We start from the raw sequence: 26174 nt of genomic DNA on the forward strand, positions 1-26174 counted from the left end.
AAAATCTTCCAAAATTCTGAAGTTATATGACTTAATTGGTTACACTTCAATTATTACACTTAGAAATGTTCCACGACAATGTGAAGAAAATAAAATTATGATTATTTAAAGCAAGCAGTGAAATCCATAATTTTCCATTATAATTTAGCATTTAACTTAAAAATTTGATTATGTTAAAGAAAGAATTTTAAAATACTAAAATTTAAAAACTTAATGAAGTCTGAACTATACCCCAAGAAACAGTATTTCCTAAAATCCCCAAATAAAAGTCTCCAATATAAGGCTATTTGGCTAAAATTCAAATTATTCTCATTTGGACATTCCTTTAAGAAAGATTTCAGTATGACATACAACATGAGTGTGTAACACCTACACATGTACCATGTGATGATCCTCTCAGAAAGCCCACTGGAGTAGAGGTTTTGCAGACCTGCTAGCTTGTCCTAACTAAGGTCCTGGAGGAAAGAGCATTTCAACAGGTCTGTCTGAGGGAGAGGCTTAAACACCAGGTTTGGTCAAATGTTCATGTCTGAAGAAGTTTGTATTTAAAATACCGATATAAAAACAAATACGTGAAATGATACTAATTTGGGGCACAGTGCATTAAGTAACATATATGATTAAAACTAATTCCCGTCTGCTACCCCTTTAAAATGAAAATGAAAACTGGCACATGCAGCCAGTGTATCTCTTTTACTTGAGAACCGCTGGTGGGGATAACTGCACAGCCCAGTATATTCCATACTCCTCACACGGCGCATCAACACTAACTGCCTCAGAGCTGGAACTGCCCCACTGCAGGGTACAGTGCCCGGCACATTTCTTTGTAACTATGAAATCAATTGGGGAATCTGTTTCCTTTCTTAGATACAAGTGTCAACCTACAGGCATCCTCTGGAAGCGTAAATGGGCTGACAGGTGTGTCCAACCTGTGGACAGCAGCAAATAGAGATGCACACAAAACTGTAAATCTACTTCAAACATTATAAATTCTTTGGAGTGTAATTCTGTTTTGTAACTTGTTTGTGCGGTTCTTCAGTGTGAACCTTGTAGACAACTATGTTTGTTACAAAGTCAGAAAGTTGGGCATGCTTACGTAGAACAAAGAATTCTCAAATTTAGGACATATCATAATAATTACCTTAAGCATATTAAAAACAAAGACTGTAGCTGGGTTTAACAGTGAGCAGGCATTTAGGAATCTAAGGTGGGAGGACTTGTGTTCCAGGTCAGCTACCTAACGAAAACCACATAAATGAAAAAGAACTCCAAAGACCACTGAGTCCCACTGCCAGAGATTCTAACTCAGCGGGTTTAGGATGAACAAGAACCTATATTTCTAAAACACTCCCAGGGAATATTAATGTTATGGCTCTAGGGAACACCCTCTCAGAGAACACTAATTTTTTTTTAATAAAGAATAGCATATTGAGTACACTACAAGGGAGCAGTGGAGACACCAGTGGTAACTCACAGTCTCGAGAAAGACAGGTGCCAGCCAAAGCACAGGTGCTCTTAGTGAAAATCACACATGAGACTCCAGGAACAGATCAAGGAAAACCATGTATCAGAAATGTAATAGCTGCTTGATTTCATTTAGACTGCCCCTTCTGTTATGTTTTCCCTAAAAAGACCTCAGATGGTAATTATGTCTTCTGGCTTACAGAATAAGTCTTAATTATTAGATGTTATGAATATAGAGTAACTGCTGCTGACAAATCTTATATGGGAAGGTAGCTGGGTGCTCACTACATCATACAGAACTGGTTTTTTAACAACCATTTCTACTGTTAACCCTAAGAGATAGGCTTATACCATCAGAGTTATCCCTAGTAAAAAAAATCGTATTAATTTCAGGTTTCAAGGAAACAAAGAAAAGCTTTAGGGGACTCAGTAGAGATACATGAAACTCAACTCAAATTTCTTTATATTTTGCCTAGCAAAGTGAAAATATAAGCATTAGGTTATATAAAGACAAATACTCTTACCCATTCCCCTCTCACAATAATTCATCTTTAAAATCAGGACAAGAATCACTCAAAGACAGGAATCTCTACATAATGAATTAACCTGGTATTCATTTGGTTTCTTCTCATTCCCTGTTTCTCAATCAGCCTTTGTAGATAGAAAAATTACTTTTACTGGGAAATGTCTGTCACTGAGTATTTCAGCTTTTATTCTGCTGGAAAAAGAACCCGCTGTCCATATCCCAAAGAAGTCCCTGGGGCTGAGGATGCTGCTCGGCGTCTGAGTGCTCGCCCCCCAGGTATGATGCCCTCCCTGGGCTCGGCCTCCAGCAGCTCACATGGAGGGGAGCACTGGGCACTCTTACCGACTACAGTTACCTGAGTATGCAGAAGTTCCTCTTGAAGTTGGTCAATCTTTTCTTTGTCTGACACCTAAATATTTAAAATAGATTAATTTTAGTTGAGTAGGGTTACGGTTACATAGACTACACAATAAGCTAAAGTTTGAAAGCAGCACTGACTATATGCATATTTTAAATAAAATTTAAATCAAGTGAATATTTAAGATAATAAAGTTATTCTCATCAATAATAACAGTTCTTCAAAATCTTATGAAATAGAAACATCAAGGAGTCATTGTCTTGTCATAGTCCAGCAGAGGTGGATCTAGGTTTGCTCTATCAGAGTTATTTTGTATGAAGGCACAGGAACCTAACATCTAAAGCACTGTCATGTCTCCAAAAACAAGCACGGGCATTCCAGATACAAGTTGCGGTTCACAGCCACCGCAAAAGCTCACTGGTCACAGTGGATCTTCTAAAGCACAACTTTCAACTTTCTCACTATCTGTAGAGATGTGCACAACCACCGGACACAGAGACTAACTGGCTCTTCAGAGAGCTAAGCGGAGCCAGAGGCTCGTTTTTAAGTTTGATTCCAATGTAACATGAGCTAACTCTCAACAGAACAAATATATCTGTAAAACCAAGTTAAGCAACTAAAACTGATTTGAACATAAAAATCAAAATTTACAGTATTGTGTAAACTACTTCAAATTGTTATCAATAGTTCTAAAACAAACTTTTTAAAGTCTCCAAATTTGATTGTATAATATAATTTAAAGTAGTCACAATACAGTTATAAACAGAAAACACAATGAAAACAATGTCACATATGACAAATTCATGTAAGTGTGTACTGACTTCTTGACAGGGCAGAGTAGTCTTCATCAGATTTTAAATGACAGTCTTTTTTTAAAATTGAGGTAGACATTAATAAATCTTGTCCATGCTACAAAATGTTTTTAGATTTTCAACTCCTAATTTCAAATAACTTTTCAGAATTTCCCCGTTTTCATAGATAATAATACTTGCTAGGAATGATAGGTACATTTATTTTCCTTCTTAAATGTCTGTATTTGAAACCTCCTTAAGTTATTTTGTATGAGATTTTGTGACACAAATTTTGTTTCTAGCCTTGAGTGGCAACTAAGAGGAAACTTGTTGGTGTAACCTATTTTTCCATTTTGACTATGTGTGCTGAGGAAGACTGGACAAGAATTATTAAGTCTCTTAAAGCATGAGGAGGCAGGCAAGTCAAAGAGCCCATGACCCAAAGAACAAAGCCTAAATGACCAATGAAGAAGCAGACCACTCTCTATTACGATCACAAGGCATGCTGTCATCCTATAATGTATGAGCATAGAGATTTGTGATGCAGATTAAATTCCCCACTCATTTCAGAGGTCCTTGAATTGGCTTTCTTCCACTAAATAGCTATCCAACTGTAGTGAATTTACAATACAATACACAAAAACTAATACTTCCAATTGTTTTTGCTTTACTTTTTTCATCTAGACATGGTCTCATTATGCAGACCAGGCTGAGATGGACTGCTTCTGTCGCCTCAGTGCTGGAATTGAAGTTTTTCTTTGCCACCATGATCTGTTTTGTTTGGTTTTAGTTTTAAATGTAAATTGAGCAATTTCTTGCAATATATCCCGAATTACTATAAAAAAATTCAATGTTGCTCAGCATGTGGAATAATAATTAAGAGACTAATAACTAAATTAAAAAGCTAAAATGTTGATATAAGCCAAGGGCTACAAAAGGTTAACTTAGTAGTTGGGTTAAAAAAAGGCGACATAAGAAATCAAAACAATTAATTAGAATATTACAAAATGGCACACTTCCTAGCTGCTTCATTTAATAAGAATCAAAATTAATCTTTTAAGATAGGCAGCTGAGTAAAAACTAAGATCTCACTTGTTTTCTAAGATTTAGGATAAAAAATTTTAGGTTTATAAAGCCAAGTATTAAAGATTGGTGAGAAGGTAACTTTTACACGTTTCCTTAAGGGACTAGCACGGGCTATTCTACTCTGTCATTTACTGTAGTTATTTATTAGATGTGCATGTGCATGCATGCACAGGCGTGTGGAGACAGAAGACTAGCTTAGTGTCATCCTCAGGGACACTACACACCTCCTTAGAGCCAGTGTCTCTTGCTGCTTTAGAGTTTTCCAATTAGCCTTGGCTGGCTAGCCAGTGAGCCCCAGGGAGCCCATTTCTACCTCCCCAGCACTGGGATTACAGGAGGATGCCACCATACCTGACATGTTTACATGGGTTCTGGGCTCAAACTCAATTTCTCTTGCTTGCGAAGCCTATACTTCCCCCTACCTCTTTAGACAACTTAGGTATGCTATCTTCCAAATGGTTTTACTGGTAAAACTCAGCTGCTTACATGAGACTCACATTCTGTTGTGTAATATATTTAGTTTTTATTATGAAATTAATTTTAAAGTCATCCTGACAAGAACAAAAGCAATGACCATGAGCCAGAGCTTTTCCACAATCCCAAGGCTGTGAAACTGAGGGAGAAGGGACAGGCTCTTGTGCACAAACGAGCCCAGATGAAAGAGAACCTGACTCCTCATGAGAACATTGGCTTTAGAACTCGTTCTAGTAGGTTACCATGGCTGCTCTGAGACAGTCAAGTGTGCATCTGAGGATCTCTGGAAAATTATATCTGGACATATTCATAGGAGGAAATGCCCAACACCTGTGGCCTGAGTTCATCTCTTTTGCTCAGAAAATACAGGCAAAAACTTTAATTCTAACAAAATGCTGAAAAATGAGGACCTAGTTAGACTCTTCAAGAACAGAGAAATAAATATTTAAAAAGTGCCTGTGGCTTACTTTAGGCCTCCTGCAAACCTCAGATGCCTGGAATGCTAATCTTTTGACCATGATGGTGAAGAGCTAATGACATCTCTGTCCTAACTGTAGGGGTGCAGAGGTAGACACAGCATGGAACTGGGCTTTCAGGACAGGAAGAATGTCCATTATGGGATAGCATAACTTCTTTTTAATGCCCCATTAACTTTCACACAAGGTCACTACACAGTGGGCAGAGACAATCCTTGGCTGGTGTCCCACTAAGTGTTCCTTTATACACAATGCCCTGGCTGGTGCCCCACTAAGTGTTCCTTTATAAACAATGCCCTGGCTGGTGCCCCACTAAGTGTTCCTTTATACACAATGCCCTGGCTGGTGCCCCACTAAGTGTTCCTTTATAAACAATGCCCTGGCTGGTGCCCCACTAAGTGTTCCTTTATACACAATGCCCTGGCTGGTGCCCCACTAAGTGTTCCTTTATAAACAATGCCCTGGCTGGTGCCCCACTAAGTGTTCCTTTATAAACAATGCCCTGGCTGGTGACCCACTAAGTGTTCCTTTATACACAATGCCCTGGCTGGTGCCCCACTAAGTGTTCCTTTATACACAATGCCCTGGCTGGTGCCCCACTAAGTGTTCCTTTATAAACAATGCCCTGGCTGGTGCCCCACTAAGTGTTCCTTTATAAACAATGCCCTGGCTGGTGCCCCACTAAGTGTTCCTTTATAAACAATGCCCTGGCTGGTGCCCCACTAAGTGTTCCTTTATAAACAATGCCCTGGCTGGTGCCCCACTAAGTGTTCCTTTATAAACAATGCCCCGGCTGGTGCCCCACTAAGTGTTCCTTTATAAACAATGCCCTGGCTGGTGCCCCACTAAGTGTTCCTTTATACACAATGCCCTGGCTGGTGCCCCACTAAGTGTTCCTTTATACACAATGCCCTGGCTGGTGCCCCACTAAGTGTTCCTTTATACACAATGCCCTGGCTGGTGCCCCACTAAGTGTTCCTTTATAAACAATGCCCTGGCTGGTGCCCCACTAAGTGTTCCTTTATAAACAATGCCCTGGCTGGTGCCCCACTAAGTGTTCCTTTATAAACAATGCCCTGGCTGGTGCCCCACTAAGTGTTCCTTTGCAAACCCAGACAGAAGCATAGTTCTGTCACTCTATTTCACAACCCCAAAGAGGGGAACAAAAGGGTTGAGTAAATAACCCAGTAAATAGAACAGGAACGGCAGTCTCAAGTCTGAAGACCTGTAAAGCAGGCATGCCTGCTATCACAGAAAATCAGCCAGTACTTACTACTGCAATCCCTGGAAAGGTCAGATTTAGCAGCATGTTGGTATAATCTTAATCTGCATCTTAGAGTTTAGGATGGCAGAAAGATGGGCCTCGTTTTCATCTTACCACTATGAAAAAGACCAAAATGCACTTGGCACTATGTTCATATTTCTAACATTCCAGAACACACATTCCTCCCACTTCTCTCTGTAACAAATCTATGGTATGGATAGCTCAGTGACGGCACCTAACTTCTTAGAGCATTTAAATGATATAATCACAACATACAGAATGAGAGATGTTTAAAATAAGTCCTTCCTCAAGTCAGGATATCTACTTTAACCACAAAGATGAAATAACTTGTTCTTCTACTTATTTTATTCATCCACTGAAAACTGAACAATATACAGTGAGTTGTTGGTTGCACAGCCATGGAACTGGGAAAAGCCAGGAAGTGACAGTGAGTGAACATGGAGTTAGGATGAACACTCTCAAGCATTAACCACCACCAAGATTAGCCAGGAGAAGCACTGCATCGAGTCTGTATCTATATATTCCTTGATTTAGATCTAAGAGCAAACAAGAAGCTAACTATATATGACTGATTCTTTTTGCCTGGGTAAGGATTGTATATAGCTTTAAAACTTCTCTGATCTAAATGAAGTGAGATAATTAGTTTAAGATCTGTATACAAATGCATAATCATTATACTTGTTTCATTGTGATAAAAGTCTATACAGAATACAGGGATTGACCCTATGGGGCTTTGATCTAATGATTAAAAGCCCGTTTTTAAAAACTTCACAAGAGCTTCAACACCCAGGTATTTGAGTGACTCAACTGGATCACATAAACAACAATTCCCAGTTTCATCCTAAATACAAATCTATGGATGCTCACAGATGACCTAATCTTCGAAACCTAAATTTCTACACTGGAGTTATATTTTGGGTTTTGTCTACACTACCCACTTTAGGGGGTATGATGTATCTTTTAAATTTAATTTGTTAAAGATAATTTCCCATGACTGGAGCCCATCAACAGACTAAGGCGACACGATCTTGGCAGAAATGACTGATTAGTGAGATGCATCAGCAGCCCCCGTAAACCATCCATCACCTTGCGCTTCTGTTGGGCATAGCTCGTGCTATACTGGCCAGCGGTTCTGCGTGCTTCCTCTTCGTGCTCTTGAATTTGCTGTTGTAAGAGAATGAGCTCACCAAGCAGACCCTGCCATGAGTTTACAATGAGGAGAAGAGGAAAATTGGGGAGGAGAACAATGTTAAACCAAAGGGTACAACAGAAGAACAGATGCAAGACAGGGAGGAATGGATAGCTTAAAACAAAAATGGAAACTCATGCACCCGCAGTGCCAGCCACACATGGGCTCTACACTGCATTTCCATTTCCCTCAGCAAAATAAAGCAGCATGGCTTAAAAAGTGAACATGAGAGGGCAGTGACCACTGACTCAGCAGCCAGTCAGACAGTGTCAACACAGAGGGAAACCAGACTATGGGTGTGCGCAAGGAGTACGGCATGGCAGGTCCCTGGATTTCCTGATAAAACTCTTGATAAAACCGCCAATGTGTACTACTAATCGATGTATGCTGTTCACTTGAAACATTACCTAACCAGCTTGATGGAATTTTCACTTTTTATGAGCTGTTTTGACATAAAATAGAATAGCTTCTGAGAAAGTAACAGCCCATACCAATTACTTAAAAAACATAATTAAGATACAGAAACAATACAGTTATTATGAAAACTGAAAAATAAGAGCCAGTTGGACTGTATTACTTTCTAAATTTTATTCCTAACATCGATTCTACTCAATCATTAAAGTTGAGCTGGTACACTGTAAGTACATTGTGCCCCCCGTAGTACAATACTAAAACACACAAGGCCTCTGTCTGCCTACTGAGCTAAGGGCCCTTTGTGTGGTGAACCGCTGGCCTAGGAGAAAGTCAGCTTTGAGATAAGTGAAGAAAAAGACAACTAAGAACCAACAGTGACACTAGACTGATGTTTTCTCAACTAGAAAAACTAAAATGGTGAAGTTCCAACAATCAATTTAACAGTGTGATGTGTTCAAAAACAATGGGCTCAGACTTACCAAGTCAAACTACAGGCAAGAAAACTAGTAATTACTAAAACAATCTAAATCAGGACTTTACAAAACTTCAGATTTCAAAAAATAATTATGAAAAATACTGTTTTGTATTATTAGAAAGTCTCTTAAAATGCTGGTTGACAGCACATTCAAATTTTAGTTTGTAGAAGGCTCATTTATTTACCTTACATAACCCAAGAAATTAGGAAACCATAAAATAAAAAAATTAGAAAACCTAAAAATAACATGGGGGGGTTGCATTACACAGTAAAAACAGTCTAAGTTATAGAAAAATTGACAGAAAATTTGGGGACTTTTGTTTCATTCCCACTTTTGATGCTATGATCATTGTCAGTATTAGACAATGAAGAAAACTGAATGATTTACAGCAAATCAAAGGATGAAAGCAGCTGACAAGCAAAATGCCAACATTTGTTTCCAGATTCAATAGTATAAAAGGGACTCATAAAACGTGGGGCTGTCTTTTAAGACATATATAATATATGATATCATATATATATATGATCATTGGCAAATTTATCAATCACTGCCAATTATTTTCATTATTCCCATAATTCCTGTCACTCCATACATGAAACAACAAAGTAATCTGGCAGTGTTACCATCCACTAGTGCTCTTATCTTGTCGTCATGTCTTCTCACCACTCCAGTGTTTAGATGACACAGACAGACATCTGCCTTTGAAGAAGGCTTCCTATATTAGCCTGCAGTGGGTCATCCCCAGGCCCATGGGCCACATGCAGCACAAACTTACTTAGAAGATTATATTTGTTTGACTTTTATTTCTTAAGTCAGTTGTGCAGTTTTCCAGTGTGAACTTTGTAAATGACAACCAGTGTCAGTGTCAAAAGGCTGGACATACTTGGTAGTTTACCTATTAATATTTACATACCACTACTACTCTAACTTACAAAATGTCAAGTGACTTTGACTTAGCTTAACTGCCCCACCCTGAATCACCGTTTATATCTAAGCACAGCTGTATAGTTACCATGATAATATCTATTAGACTACCAGAAAATACTCTTTCTAGTGACACCTCACTTTCCTTCCAAGTCTGTTACTGAAGCACTGCTATGTGAAGGTAGGTGAAATTAACTGTTACCTCCTAAAAAAAAGTAGGAGAAAACAAGAATTAGAATCATGTATCTTAAGCACCTTCCCCCAACTTTAAGAACCAAATAAGGTGTGCAGCTGCCAGTCTCTGAGCATGTAGAACAGCCAAGAGACAGATGGACGAGATGCACAGATGCACAAAACCTACCTTTGCCAGTAACACTCTCCTGAGCTTGAACTCTTTTCTCTCAAGAAAAAATCATTTTAAAGATATTATATATTAATCACAATAACTGTAACAAATCACAATGACTATGACTAACAATTATAGAAGATAACCTCAATAATTTATCAAAAAAAAAAAGAGGGAGAGAAAACCATGTAACTCTGACTGGCTATGTAGACCAGGTGGTCTCAAACTCACAGAGATGCACTTGCCTCTGCCTCCCAAGTGCTGGGATTAAAGGCGTGTACCACCATGCCTGGTTTAAAAGGTATAATCTTTAACAATACTTTGGTCATTGGTAATTTGACAATATAGTTTTGTCTCATGTTTCAGGTATAACATTTATAATTGTAAAAAAATGACAACATTAGGTCAAAAAATTGATTATAACTAGAGCTCTAAAAACCAACGAAAATGCCAGCTTTAATTTAATGACTTCGGTACAAAAGATTTTAATAAATTTGAATTATTGTGCTATGGTCTAACTATGAGCTCCCCCAAATTCATAGTGAAACCTAACCCTCAGTGTGGTTGTAAGAGAACCAGGGCATCAGCATGGTGATGAAGTCACAAGGTCGCCAGGTTAAGCGCTCTTGTAAAAGAGATGCCAGGAGCTGCCTGCCTAGTCCCTTCTGCCATGCAGACAGACAGTGTTCACCACACATCACACCTGGCACCTTACTCTCATATCCCAGCTCTAGGACCGTGAGGAATACATTTCTGTAGTTTATAATCCACCTCTTTATGGACCTTCTTTTATAAAGCTTGAACAGGCTAAGATAACTACCTCACTTGCTATGTTACCCAGACAGGTAGCAAAGGCCTGACTTCCAGCAAGCCTCCTATCTCAGCCTCCCGAGTGGCTGGAACCATAGATATGCTCCACTTTGTTTATTTTAATACCTAGCACCTTAAATAAGGCCTGGCACATCTGAGATGTGTTAACAACCAGGTAGAACAGGGTTTGGCATATGTTGTTGCTTGAGTGAGTCAAAACATAGCTGAACTTTACCTATTCATCGATCACCTGTAGTTTCTAGTTAAAGATAATTTAAAAACTCTTTAGAAGCTACAAGGTTAGTCCTATGGATCATTTTTCCATTTTCACAATCTCCACAAGACTTCATAACGAAGCAAGGAGAAGAAATTAATCAAATGTCAATGTCCCATTACACAGAGATCTCACAGCCCACTCACTGCCCTTCCCTCCTAGCGGCTTTACAGTTACTGACACTTACGCCTCCTTTTCCAACAGAGGAAAGGAGGAACTCAGAGAAGCTAAATAATTTGTAGGCTACAGTTTAGAAAACAGGAAAAATGGGACCAGTGATTCCAAAGTCTGTGTTAGTTCCACCCAGTTATAGTGCACAGCTATTTTCAAAGTGCCTGTGACCCATTAGAATCAACCTGCAGTTCAAAGAGCACAATGGCCGGTATATCTAGATCGCTGCAGAGCAGAGTTGACAGCATACAGTGGGCAGGCTAAGAAGCTGATAGAAACATTATGGTCTGCAAACCTAAATAAAGTATTTGGCATCGATACCAAAAAGATAACATTTACCAAACTACATTTTGGTTTAGTAAAAGAACTTTAGGCAATATTCCTAAGCACTATTTTCCAAACTTTGAATAATTCAGCAATATGTTTAGCTAAAAACAACTGGTTTTCTCTTTTTAATTTTTTTAAAATAAAGCTGGATCCTGGAGTTACAGACAGTTGTAAGCTGCCATGTGGGTGCTGGGAATTGAACCCAGGTCTTCTAGAAGAGCAGTCAGTGCTCTTAACCACTGAGCCATTTATCCAGCCCAACAACTGGTTTTCTAATACATACCTGCTCAAGATATTTATGAATACAAAATTTGTTATTGGTTGCCAAAATGAAATGTCTTCCCACTTTGGGTTATTTAATTCTTTTCAATCAGAAATAGCACATTATATATTTTACTACTTGGACATTTTCTACATATAGTTTTAAGAGATAAATAAAATGGCTATCAATAATTATCAATTATAATTTCCATTACATTTTTTTATTTCTAAGTGGCTACCTACAAGAGTCTAATTTATTGCTACATATTCATAGTATTTTCTAAATGACATAAACACGCAGTATGCTTATTAGGCAATGTAGTAAGGCCGAATGCTTAGTCATTCCACAACAGAACTTCTGATCAACGTAGCATGGTGTCCACAGTCTAAACAGGTAAGGGTTCAGGTAGAAGCAAAGGAATGGGATAACATTCAGCTGTGCAGTGTCGTGTGGTTTCTTTGTTCTCTGAAGATCTCCACTTTAATTCCCCAGACAAAGACAAGTGACCTCAAGACAGGAAGCACGAGCCACCACTTGTCGTGTTGCTCATGACTCAGGCCACACTATCTGACATCTGAGTCTCCTTTCAGCAGGCTCTGAGTGTTCCTAACTCTACTGCCAAGACTTTTCCATTTGTGTTCTCTTATTAGAGAGGACAGCTCTTCTTTTCAGTTCCAGTTCTAGAAATGTATTCCATTTACTACTATTTTAAACAATCGTTTTTGCATTTCATCTACTATTCTAGTAGAGAAGTCTTGCCAACCACAACCATGAACATACAGCTATTAAACTTAAGCATGACTGCTTCGAACCCTCAATACAACATAGGTGAAATCAGGCACATTTAGGCTGGTATGGATGTTTATCAGAATATGATTTTAATGAGGACATCTTAAGAGCTAAGACTAAATCAACTAAAAGGTAACCAGAGAGACAAACTGGATGTCATCCATCAGCACTACTGATGATCATTTAAATCTCTCTCTCTCTCTCGACAGGGTTTCTCCATGTAACAGTGCTAGCTGTATGGGAACTTGCTTTGTAGACCAGGCTGGTCTCAAAGTCACAGAGATCCACCTACCTCTGCCTCCCGAGTGTTGGGATTAAAGGAGTGCACCACCATACCAGGCCGTTCACTTAACTCTTTAATACTGCTATCTGAGTGGGCTGGAGAGAAGGCTGAGTGGTTAAGAGAACTGACTGCTCTTCTAGAAAATAAAGGTTTGATTCCCATAGCAGGTCACAATTCACTATAACTCCAATCCCAGGGGACCCAACCCTTTTTTTGGCCTTTGTGGGTACCATGCATACGGATGGTGCAACAGCAAAACACACACACAAATAAAATACATAAATAAATAGAAACTGAGGTCTGAATGATCTCTTATATTTTTGGTTGTGAGCATAGCCTTTAACGGTTGAGCCATCTCTCCAGCCCAGTCTGAATGATCTCAAAAAGACTACTGGCTCAAGTCTCCTTGCATGACGATATTCAAACATGACTTTGTAGGCAAGGTCCATCAAACCACACTAATCTATCTATATCTTGTCTATTTGGCTTATATTACTCTCAAGTAACAAAAGCAAGAGTCAAACATTAGAAATAACACTGCATCAACAGAACTGAAAACTATCAGCACAAGTTTTGGACATGGCTTGACTCTTTTAGTATTTTCTATAGCTTGATTTAACCTGTATTAAAAGCAGCATAGGTATAATCCTATATTAACAGAATTAATATTTACAATAAATCACTGGAAATTGGTAAGCTTAAATCATTTAATAATTAAAATTATATGTGAGCGTATGTATCTGCTTGTGGAAATGTAACATGCAAGTCCACTACTCAAGGACTCCAGAAGAAGGTACAAGTCCTCTGGCACTGGAGTTCACACACCTGGTGTGGGTGCTCTGAAGTCCAGGAGGTGCCCTCAACAGCTGAGTCAAACCGCCAGCCCCAATTAGTAAGTTTTAATAAGGGAAAATAATTACCATAAATTGAGAAAAAATTTAAAGGAAAGAAGTTACAAGGGACATTTACTGTCAAACAAATTCATTGTTTAAAAAAGCAACAAGTTTATTTTCAAGCCAATTGAATAAAACAAAATCAATAAGAATAATTAAATTCCCAAAGATATAGTCTCTTGCTTCATCTATTCTGCAGAGATCAGTTATAGATGATTCGCTTATCATCTTGGCAGAGCTTCGGGGACTTAATCTGAGTGGAGTCTAAAATCAGCTCTCCATTTACTAAAGCGAATCCACACAGTGTCAGTGAGCGAGCGGAGACAGACATAGCTACTGCGTTAGGCAAATCGCGGCCGCTCAAGGGTCCACATGACCACACTCTTCTCAGATGACTTAACTTTTCACATTAAATTTATTGGCTTTCTTAGCCAACACTTTCCCTGGCTCAAATTAGCCACATCTGATAAGCTATTTTCTAACCCTATCCCTCGATGCACAAATAATGAGTGTTTCTTAATTAAAAGTATGTGTACTAAAAACAGGTCAAAATGAAAACAAATATGTATTCTATAGTATGTTTTACCTAAAAGCCGACAGAAAATAACTCTTGGAAATATCTTTAAAATTTCGAATAGCATTAAAAAAAGGTTCAAGTAGAAAGAAATGGAAATACAGAAAAGATTTCTTCTTTCTGCTTTAAGAATCATAAAATTATTTCTTTCCTATGATGCTTTAAAATTCAGCATTAACTACACAGTCCATATTTAACTTAAATATTTAATTTAAATATAATGTTTACAGAATCTTTTGCTTATAAATTTATTTATCCAGGCATTATTTTTACAAAACTTTACATGTAATTATTTCTTTTTCCAGTTAAAAAAGGTGACGGAGGTTAAAAACTAAGGCAGCAATAGCAGAGCATCTGACTGGAAATGCAGAGTAACTCGTGCTGACACCTGTTCACAGCGTCCACATGGATTGTCTGAGATGTACCAAAACCACTGTATTCTCAATGGACTCATTCATACACAACCATGCAGGTTCTCAACATATGAGAACTGATTCTTATGCTAATAACACACTTTCTAGTCTCTAATATCTTTCTCCAAACTTCCCAACGTAAGTCTCCAGAAGAGGACGTAGGTTCTATGCATAAATGTGGTATTCTTTGTACATCCTGAGTTCTTTTGGAGATCTATGAACATGTATGAATGAATATATGTTGGTCTGTGAAGTCCCAAGAGAGAGAAGACTGCTTAAATGTCTACACTCCACATACATTTTATAACAAACTCTTGAATGGTTACTTCACAGAGCATAACCAGAGGGAATGGGCATCCTTGATTCCATCCCAGAGCTGTTGCAGTAACACCTGCAGTGCTCACTTAGTAAGCATACTTTTTATATTTTCTATTAATGGAGCAACATTTTCAAATCTCTCAACAATAAAGGAAGAGTCAAATTTTCAATACTCCATACTTACCTTCCTATAATGCTTGTCGCTTTCGGATCCGTGGTCTGTTGCCCTAAATGCTGTTTCTCCAGGTGAACCTGAAAGAGAAACACAGCTTTTTACATTCCCCAGTGATGTCAACAGCCCAAGCTAAATTCCAAATTTGACCTAAGCAATTAAAAAGTAAATGGGGTGGGGAGACCGAGGATACAGCCCAGTGGCAGAGTGCTTGCCTAGTATACATTGGATCCCCGGCACTGAGAAATGAAACCAAATCAAAACAGACATGCCTGCAGTCCCGGCACTTTGTGCTCAGGAGACTGAGGCTGGGCTCAACAGTGAGGTTGTGGTTCAAAAGAAACCAAGCAAGGTTCAAAGAATACATTTTTATTTTTAAGAAAATTATTGGCAATCAATGTCAAAAATGTTCAAAATTAACTCATTTTTAAAGTAAAAGTGAAAATTATGATAAAAATGAGAAGTCTTTGGTAAGGATTTTTTTTTTAAAGGGACCACTTACAGTTTAGTCAAGTACCACTGCCATCAGACAAGGTATATGATCCAAAGCAAATTTAATGTCACTATGACAGGGCAGATGAGACAAGCTAAAATTACTTTTCATTTCAATTATCAAAAAATAAGTTTTTTTCAAGAAATCACTTTGCCTAAGCAAATTTTCTTTTAATAATTTTATGTCATATATTTAGCAATTTTAATTTTGTCATAAATGTAATTTTTTTTTACTATTTCCATCAAAAGGATATAAGTTTTTCTAATACAGTTCTGGGTTTAAAGATCAGCATATATAAGCAGGATTATAAATTTGGTCTGCAATCTTATTTGTGACTAGTATATTAGAAGCATTTCAAAGGCATGTTAAGGTCAGCAAAAATGTCTGGTTACACACCTAACAAGAGAAGTGGGCCAGAAGCTTCTATGACTTCACTAACCAATTTGTGACCTGTGAAAAATCAGCAGAAGGGGAAATAAAAATTTAATAAGAATAAGCAAGGAGGTCTGAGATCTCAGACTTATATCATATTAGGGCAATACTTGGGCAAATACGGGAGGATAAACCTTATGAATTGTACCATATATGGCCTATACTATTAAATTTGTTTCAAAGCAGCAATACTGGCTCTAAGCAGTTATGAAAAGCAAATGCATAGGTAGTCTCATCCACTTGTCAAGAGGCAGTATTTTCTTACTCACAACTAAAAGGGAAGCACACATTCTTACAAATTTTCATCTGATTAGGCTAATGATTAAAAGTATTGTGCAAACTTTGTGTTTATCTTGTGTTAAAACAAAATGCTTTTGGGGTTGTTTTAAAATGCTTTAATTTAAAAGATGAGAACAAATAAGACCGTCCATGTCTTTTCCCGAGGTTCCTAAGTTGTGAAGTTAGCTGAAAAGTCTCCCCTTACCTGTGGTGAAGAAGTCCTTCAATAAGCTGAGGCTGTCAGCAATCTTGTCCAGGTCGGGTGCTAACTTGGCAAGGTCTTCTGAACTGGGAAGGGCTTTTCTAATTTTGTCTAGAGAAGATCAAAACAGGAGTCACAAGCAGTCTTAAAGTAGGAAACAGCAAACATATTAGGTATAAATGTGTCAATTTGTTTAAACCTCAAGCCAGTCCTACAAAAGACTTCCTACTGTCAACTCTGCTTAAGAGTTGAAAATCTAGAGCACGGAGCTCAGAAGTGAGGGAGCCAGAGTTCAAGACCAGGCAGCCTAGCTCCAAATCCAGACTCTCAGTTACTCCACTAGGAAACTGGCAAACACAGCATTGCACAGTACTGACATGTACTCTATTTTAAAAAGCGAAACTGTCCCCTTCCTAAAAATGCCTTTGTTACATGGTTACCTTTAAGAAGTACTAGGATGGAGATTTATGCAGACTAATTCCACCCCCATAAATCTCAAAAAGGGACCGAAGAAAATACGCCAAACTTTTTAAGCTCATCATGAGTTACTTGCAATCAGCTCTTGCTGTTCTCACCTACTTGTCAAAGGGAGAGGTGGGGTTTTAAGGGATGAAGCCACTTTCCACACTAACAGACTTTAAAGAAATTTGTCTGCAGAAAGCACAAATAACCAAAGCAGTTAACCAAAGAGAGGGGTGTTTGGTTAGGGTCCTAGTATGTAAAATGCAGGTAATTTTGCATAATACTAAACTGGTGTCTGGAAAGGCTGCTAGAAGCATGGAAATGCAGAGGGGATGTGCTAGGTAGCAAAATACAAAATTTCAAGGTACATATGCCTATGACCATGTAACTTTTAAATAAGAAAGCAAAATGTTAGCCACATTCAACTAATAAGCAAAACCAGAAGAAAATATTTCACAAGAGTGGTGGCAGCCATGTTAAAATAGCAGACTGCTGGGTACTTAGTCTCATACTTTTATTCTCTGAGTTGGCAGAATGGCTCAGTGGGGTAAAAGTGCTTGTTACCAGGCCTGTCAACCTGAGTTTGTCCCTGTAGCCATAGGATTCCTTTTAATTACAAAAAAAGTCTTCTGATCTTTACATGCATACACATGTGCACACAAGGGAATGCACACCCAACACACATATAAATAAGTGTAATAAAATTTTTTATAGATTTTTACTTTATTAAAATAAAACTATCACATATTAGACTCAAAAGCTAAAACTATCAATGCATTTATTTCTACTCCCATCCCCCCTAAAACAATGCAAAAGCTATTTTTAGTGTTGATGATACAAACCCAAATCAATATACTCATCAATTTCCCATATAAAGTCAGGCACAATCCACTTATAGTCACTAAGGTCTGGTATCATATCTTTCCATTCATCGAAGGTCTAAAAGACAAGAACATATGTTAATCAGATATTCTAAGTGCCATACCCAATAAAAACAGAAATCAGGTTGATGAGAACAATCTACTAGGAATTGTATCATGTACAGAACTCTTATGGAACAGATCAATGTAAGTCCAGGTCTTTTAAGAACAAATCAGTAGGTGAGTATATAGAATGAAAGTAAATATTCTTCTATCAAATGTGAGAAATGTAAAGTTCAAAATTCTATTTCAAACAGGGCTCGTGTTGGCATTAAATAACACCATGAAGCAAAAGGAAGCTGGGTCAATGAGAAGTCACCTTGCCTCTGGACTCAGGGCTCTTAGACGTAGCCCTGTGAACATGGCACCCAACTTTCTCTCTTTTGCTAAGTGGCAATGTCCAGAGCCAAATTTAAGTTTTCTTACTCCCAGACTAGGGCTCCATCTTCAGATCATTTATAATTATAGTTAATATTTAAATAGCACCATTGAAACAACATAAGACATTGTAAATATACACAGTAAATGTTTCAACAGCTAATTATATTTTACTCACTAAAGAAAAATGACAACTTCTTTCTCCTATGCTATGCAAATTTATGATACTTTGGAATAATTAGAACTATACTAAGAAAGTAAACTCACTTTTTTTGCTGTATAGCCACCTCCAACAGCAGATCCCAGTATGATATATCGAAGTTTTAAGAGCCTTGCAGCTAACCTTGCTGGCCAAAAGTTCCTGCGGGGCTGGTAGCCATATTTAATGGGAGAAAGTTTTAATTTATGCAAAGAAAGGTTAGTTAGAGAAGAGAACTGCTGAAATGATGTCCTTAGTTGGGGTCTTTGAAGCTTTAGAGCGGGATGATGTGAATGATAAATACTTCGTGAAACCAGATGTAGTTTCTGGAGTCGTAAGTTTCTTGGTATTGTAGAGCTGTGTTTCACTAGTGATTGGCAGACTTCACTGAAAAACAAACAAGGGCGGGAGACACATCAGAGAAAGCAACAATGCCTGGGAACTGAGAGAAAAGAACACATCTGTATACTGACACACCATGTCCCACCACATGATAGTCTGCATTTGCTGTGTGCCAACTCATTCAATCCATACCATGAAATAATTACACTAGCCCCATTCTACAGATGAGGGAAAATCTGGCACAGAGGTATAAACACAACTTGTCCAAGAAGACAATAATACAGGAATAAAGGCAAACTATAAGTCCAGGCGTGGGGACTCCAGACTCTACATGTTAATTTATTTATGTGGGCTGTAATAGTACTGGTCCAAGGAACTGAAACCAAAAAAGGAAGAGGTGAGCACCAGTTTACCAACAGCTGTGCACTGTAACAGCTGGTAACAAAAAGGCATGCAAAATTCTGCTTTTAAGGACAAAAATTCTAGCAGTCAAGAATATCTGCTTGTTCTGCCTCCTAATCCTAAATTAGCCTAAAGATGGAAACTAAATTAATCTTGTCTCAAAAACCTGGCTCCTTAGGAAAATGCAAATATTGAAGCAGCCTTCAAAAGATGAGGATCTTTCAATGTACACACTAAGGGCCTGTGTTCCACTCTACCCTCCTTTGGCACAAGAAGCCTACAAGCCCTATCTCATTCAACCACATCTGGTTCCATCCTGCTGGTGAGGCCCAATGCTAAGTAGTGCTAGAATGTCCATTCGTCCAGTTACACAGAAAAGGCATCGCAGGCTTCAGCTCTTGTTTCTAGCTATGTCCCAGATATTTGCTAGGTACTTTCACAAACTCAAGAAGGGAAAACTTGAAAGAATAAATAGTTCCTTTTATAAACCTGCCTGTTTAAAAATGATGTCTTGCCTAATAGTGAAAGAGAGTCTGAAACCAGGTTCAGTTCTGTAATAAAGTCTGAGCTCCTTCCACAAGAGATGATGCTGGGCAAGTGTGGAGAGCAACACCTGATGTAGGATTCACCTCTGTATGCTGTGAATATCATTGGTTAATAAAGAAGCTGTTTGGGGCCTGTGACAGGGTAGAATAGAGCTAGGCAGGGAAAACTAAACTGAATGCTGTGAGAAAGAAGGTGGAATCAGTGACAAGCCATGTAGCCCCTCTAGAGACAGACAACAGATGCCGGAACTTTACCCGATAATCCACAGCCTCGTGGTGATACACAGATTAATGGAAATGGGTTAATTTAAGATGTGAGTGAGCCAGAAATATGCTTAAGCTATTGGCCAAACAGTATTGCAAGTAATATGGTTTCTGTGTACTTTTCTCAGGGCTGAGCAGCCGGAAATAAACAAGCAGCCTCTTACTAAACAGTGCTTCAGGAAACACTGGAAATGGGGCTGTGAGGACACTATGGAGGCCCTGCTGTCTCCTCTGGATTCTGCAGGACACACCTTTGCTGTGATCCAGTTTTTTTGTTTTTTATTTTTATTTTTGACTGTGCCACCACCCTCCTTCTCACCTTGGGGCCTGCAAAGAAGTTGGCAAAGTTAAGAGCTTAGAGTAAGAGCTTAATGTCACTTCAGTATTAACTGGTATTGCCAGCGTGTGAAAGAGTGACTGATTTCTCCTTTTCTGAAAGGGGCTAACCTAAATATAAGCCCACCTAGATGAACTCTTAAGGCCAAGTGCAGCCCTAGGGCATTTATGTCTTTGTTTTCTCCCTCATTTCTCTCCATATCCTCAACTATTCCTATTTTCACAATGGTGACAGCAATAACCGTGAGAGCCAGGGACAGGATATCCCAGGTCAGTAGTTAGATATAGAATGTCTTCAATATCCTCTGGAGGAATAATGGACTCAGAACAAATCCCTGTACTAAGGCAAGCATTGTCTAGAGCTTCCAGTTCAAAAGGCAGACAAAGCTCACCCAGGGGAAAGCTAGTCTTCATCAGGCTTCCTATTTTTTTAAGTCTTAAAAAATGCTATTATTACTTATGTTTATTATTGGTGTTTTGCCTTCATGTATGTTGGGGTACCACATGTGTACATGGTATCAGCAGAAGTCAGATGAAGCATCGTACTTTCTGGAACTGGAGTTACAGATGGTTGTGGGTTGTCATGTGGGTGACAGTATTTGGACCCAGGTCCCCTGGAGGAGCAGCCATCTCTCCAGCCCCACAACAAAGTATTCATGATATATAGGTAAGAGAGTAAAAGAAGCAGGAAGCCAGAAATTGCCTCTGGAAGCTGAGCAATCTGTCAGGGAAGAGCTGGGGATCTTAAGTGCATGTGTATGTGTGGAGGAGGCTTCGAGGGTGAGCTGTCATCAGTTCTGGCATTTGTAACAGGCTCGAATCACCTGCCTGTGCAATTGCATAAAAGTCCAAAAAGGGAAGTTGCTAGGTGAAATAATCAGTAAAGAAAACGCAGAATGGACAGAGCATCTGCATCGGTCATTGGCCCTTCATGTTTAAATGTCAGCAGAAAACCAGACCCCCGCAGCAAACCAGCAGCTCTTAGCATGCTATCACTGGTATTGACAGGATTCCTGAAAATACTGCAAACTTAAACAAGAGCATGTTCAAAAATATTAGAGAATGCCGGGCGGTGGTGGTGCACGCCTTTAATCCCAGCACTCGGGAGGCAGAGGCAGGCGGATCTCTGTGAGTTCGAGGCCAACCTGGTCTACAAGAGCTAGTTCCAGGACAGGCTCTTAAAAAAAAAAAAAAAAAAAAAAGCTGCAGAGAAACCCTGTCTCGAAAAACAAAAAAAAAAAAAAAAAATAAAAAAAAAAAATAAAAAAAATTAGAGAATATAGCATTTATAGATTTAAACATTAAAAAAGAGCTTAGTGAATATTAAAAAAGCAGTTCATGGAAAGCAAAGCTGCACTTGCATATACATCAATAGCAGAAAATAATTAAGGACATTGCCTAGGATGCAGAATAATGAGAAAATGTAGAAAACATAAAAGCTATGATGCAAAGAAGTAGGGAAATGGGAGGAGTAATGCAGCCCACGGGGTTCACAGCAATGGTCCACTGGGCTCAGGAAATAAAGCACTGACTATGAATATGCCTGAGCACCTCTGGGTGCTTTGTAGGCTTGGAGACTGCTATTTTTTTCAGTAGATTTGGGCATACTCATAAACGGACTGTAATATAAAAGGACTTTACAACATGTAGTTTTATGACTTGACTGACAACTCGGTACCTTACAAACATTTCTCCTTCACAATGGTTAACTGTGTAACTTGGAGAAAACATGAATGGATCCTTGTAGAGAGGTAACCTTATATCTTTTAAAACGTGTGGAGAGAAAAAGGGACTCCATGTCTTTATTTTGGAAATGAAGAACATACTGGACCTACCTAAGCAACCTCATATTCTTTTAAATTATTTAGAAAGAAAAAGAACAGATGCAATGGGAGGGGAAAAGTAAAGCTGAAGAAAAATTCTGCAGAGCTGAAGAAAGATTTTTTTTTTTTAAATCAAAGGTCAAATCAGACGACTGAGGAAAAAGAAAACCCACAGCTGAACAAAGCCTTAAGAAATCCAAGACAAAGGACAAAGTCAAGAAAGATCCTAAAAGTGGGTATGAAAAGAAAAAGACTTCTTTATCTAAAGAAACTTAAAAACAAAATTCGAATGTGATGCAAAGCAGATCGCCATGAGTCATCTCTTGCTCAACTATGACATCTTTTACCTATGTAGAACAAATACTTACTGCACCCCACAATGTTGGCCACCAGTCTTCATTTTGACTTGTCCAGGAGGAGTATTTTTATGTGTATATAAAAAGTCTGTTTCCATCTTATGACTAGAGTAGTTAATAAGCTGCAATATTTCAGATATAACTTGCAGAGGAACTACAGCAAAAGGCAAATTCCTGAGCTTGGGGCTTTCCGGCTTTCCTATACCCATTTCTGCCATTAGCTAAGCTTTGCTTCGGCATGAGACATGCTAAAGCCATGACTGTGGAACCCCTAATTTCAGAAACAATTCAGCCTCACAGTACACAACTGATTAAATAAACAACTCAAACTATACATCTGTTTGTCAACTCAATTTAAAGTGTTTCCTACATACCTTGTTGTTTAAAATGAATATGCTATCTTCAGCATTTTTTCTATTTTATAGAAAATAGAAATGTCTCCACATTAATTACAAAATGGTAAAAATGCAAAAGTTGCCGATAGCTTATTTCAATACCAAAGATTGTGAGTTTACTCATAATTAAAATCCCACAAGATTAAAAAGAACCACATTGTAGCAAAGGTGGTTCCACTTTTGGACTCTTAATTAACTCTGACAAACAAATGGGTTCCTTTCCTTTAAGTATAATAATATCGTTTACACCATTAAAAAGAAAGTTCCTGAGGGCAGGGCTGGAGAGATAGTTTATTGGAGAGATAGCTTATTGGATAAGAAAAAGGGCTGCCCTTGCAGAAGACCAAGGTTGGTTTCTCAGCATCCACATGACGACTCACTACTGTCTGTCACTCCAGTAACCAGTGTGCTAAATGCTTGTGATCTGGTCTCTATGGGCAGCAGACATATGTGGCACACAAACATACATGCTGGCAAAACAGATATACACATTAAAAAAAAAGTTCCGGGACTGCAGAGATGGATGGGATGGTTAGAAATGCTTGCTGTACCTGCAGAGGACCTGAGTTCGGTCCCTAGGATCCATTTCAGGCAGCTCAATCGCCTGTAACTCCATCTGCAGGGGGATCCTACCCCTCTACCCAGAGAGGGCACCTGTACTCATGCACAGATCGCCCCTCCCATACACATAATTAAACCCAAATCCTTTAAAAGTTCTAAATAAAATTTAAGATCAATGTCTAAAGGTGAAGTTAATTCAGGAGAACTACATTTCCCAACCTTCCTTGTTGCATATAACTTGCTATCATCAAACGTCTGAAACAATGTGTGAAGCTTGAATTACATATATAACACCAAATTTGGTAACATTAAAGTGCATACAGCAATCCACACAAATCGAGATATTTTATGATTTTTCTACTTCAAAACCAGACCAGGGCAACAACAGCAGCGTGATTAGAGAAGTGGCTTCGCACGCAGCACGTTGTACCTGAAAGTGTACCTCAACAAGATCTCCTCTGAGGAGGGCATCTCTGTATGTGCGTCACTGCTCGAGATCTGACTCCAGCCAGAGGGTCAGGCAAGCAGGCAGACAGACAGATCCCTTTCATACAGAAGAGCCAAAGTGGATGCAAGAGCAAAGTGAACATGGCCTACGGCTGGAAGACGACAGTTCAGTGACACGCACATATAAGAGACGGGCCGGGAGAGAACGGCAACAATAAAAGCAGCAACCAGGACAGAGCTAACAGCGAGATCACAAGGGCAGGGGCAAAAGGGACAGTAATGACGGGTCAAGACCGAAGGTGTCCAAAATCTTCGAGTTGAACAAGGAGTGGTCACCGATCAGGTGCTGTCAGTTTCGGGTGCTCAAACATGTATGAGCATTCTCTTAAGAGCCTCGGCCTGGCCTGAGGGTCACCTGCACATTCAGGAAGTAATGATGGGACAACCCCGCTGTCCAAATGGCCCGGACCATGACATAACGGGGCCAGGTCGCAGGCCGCACTTACCAGGCCACTGCCGCCCGGCGTGCTCGCCACATCCCGCCAGCGCAGACCACACACAGGCGCCGAGACGGCCACGTGGGAGCTCCGTGTCGGCCCCAGTCCGACTCCTGCTCCCGCAATGACCCGGGAAGAGTCCCTCGGCAACAAGGGCATAGAGCAGCCGCCGAGTCCCTCCCAATGGCGAAAGGACTTCCGCAAGAGCCCACCGGGCACCCGTAGTCAGTCCGTCACCGAAATAACCACCTACAGGAACTCTAGGGAGGCTGCACAAACGGGCCGCGGAGTACGTGCGCACGCACCGGAAGCCTGTGGGTGGAACCCATTTAGGCACCCCCCCCCTAGCCCCGCCCTCCAAGTGTCCCGGTAGGAATTTTGAAAATGATCTTTCTCAGTTTATGGGTTCGGTGCGAGAGGGTTGAGCGGGCTGGACACATGAAATACACACGATGAATGTTTATTGGGAGCATCCAAGTTAATGAGATCTGTTTAAAAGTATTTTCGTAACCGAACAATCTTAGAGCCGGGAGGTCGAGTCCTGGTCGGCTAGTTTATAATGTCTGCGATCAGATCCGAAAGGGCCTTCAGACAGTTAAACTCTAGGTTTGGAATAAACACATATTGTGTTTAATGAAGGCACAGTTGATTTTATTCATTCTCTCTTTAGCTGGCTTTCATCTGAATTTTAATGGCGCTGATTTATTGAAGTAGTGTCAAGGTCTCTTAAAGACAGCTCCGTAGCTCGAGTAACGGCCCTTCAGCAGCGTTCAGCTAAGTTCTCTTCTAAGTCTTCTTTTGACGTTCAAAACGTCATATTCGTCCTCCCCTTTCCTTGTAACCCTTCCTTCCCTATTTCCTCCCTACCATCCCTCTTCAGACACAGGAGCTTCCTAGTCGCTCAGCTATCTGTTTCTCCCAACTATTTCTTAATGTTCAAAAGTTCCAATTAGATTTTGGGCACCTTGGATCCTTCCTTTCTCTAGCTACATTTTCTCCTTAATAATCTGAATTAGTTGCATTGCTCCAAATATCTCTTTCAACTTCAACTCAACCATTTTGTGTTTTGAAAAGGGAACTGGGGCTCAGAAAATGGATATTGCCTGTGAAAGGTTATAAAGCCAGTTAGTGGTATTGGTGGGAACTAAAGTCAAAAGGCCTTGTACTTCATCTCACTTCAAGGACACGTTCCCTTCATGCTCCCTGCCCCTCCCACATCACCATCACCACCACCAGACCAAATAAAATCCCTTTACACTTAATTGTCAGAATCATAAATCTGGATCCACCTACTCACAATACCGTCAAGAACATAAACACAACTGCCTGGCAGTAAACTTTTCTATTGCAGGACCCATGGGATGTAGTCACTGTGGTGACTGTTTCAATGATAGTTCCAGATAGACACCTGCTATGACGACCAGTATAAACCATAACTTCTAGTGTTGTACTAAAATGTATTTGTTACTGTTCCTTCCTAATTTTTGTTTGGGAAAAAAGAGAGAGAAATCAAGAAGATCTGCTTCCATGTGTAACTGTCTTTGCATTTGACAGAACCCTTGCTTTGTAATTCCAGCTGTAGGCTGGGACCGCTGAACCAGTCCTTCGTGTGGATGATGTCTACTGTTATGTGGAATAGCAAAATATGAGAATCAACCTAAAAGTCACTGGGTAGTTAGCTAATGAAGTGCTTTACACTCGCACTAGCCACAAAAACCTGTGAGTTCTCTGTATCCTAATAGAGAA

The 26174-nt window shown here is 39.4% G+C and overlaps 1 protein-coding gene across 4 annotated transcripts in view; it reads right to left on the reverse strand.

Annotated features, from left to right (window-relative positions):
• The window catches only part of Opa1 (OPA1 mitochondrial dynamin like GTPase), an 80425-nt gene extending 55766 nt beyond the window's left edge, over positions 1-24659 (reverse strand). The window contains exons 1-8 of one of the 4 annotated variants that reach the window (XM_038344679.2): positions 24438-24659; positions 18529-18847; positions 17806-17902; positions 16505-16612; positions 15985-16038; positions 15108-15175; positions 7547-7657; positions 2346-2399 (exon numbers count right to left, since the gene is read on the reverse strand). In XM_038344679.2, coding sequence (XP_038200607.1) covers positions 2346-2399; positions 7547-7657; positions 15108-15175; positions 15985-16038; positions 16505-16612; positions 17806-17902; positions 18529-18847; positions 24438-24469 — 843 coding nt within the window. In that variant the 5' untranslated portion in view covers positions 24470-24659. The remainder of the gene's footprint in view (positions 1-2345; positions 2400-7546; positions 7658-15107; positions 15176-15984; positions 16039-16504; positions 16613-17805; positions 17903-18528; positions 18848-24437) is intronic. The other 3 variants (XM_038344680.2, XM_038344681.2, XM_038344683.2) reach the window with 3 other exon arrangements.
• Between the last annotated feature and the right edge of the window lie 1515 nt (positions 24660-26174).

This window comes from Arvicola amphibius, chromosome 10 (assembly GCF_903992535.2).
Source record: "Arvicola amphibius chromosome 10, mArvAmp1.2, whole genome shotgun sequence".
NCBI lineage: Eukaryota > Metazoa > Chordata > Mammalia > Rodentia > Cricetidae > Arvicola > Arvicola amphibius.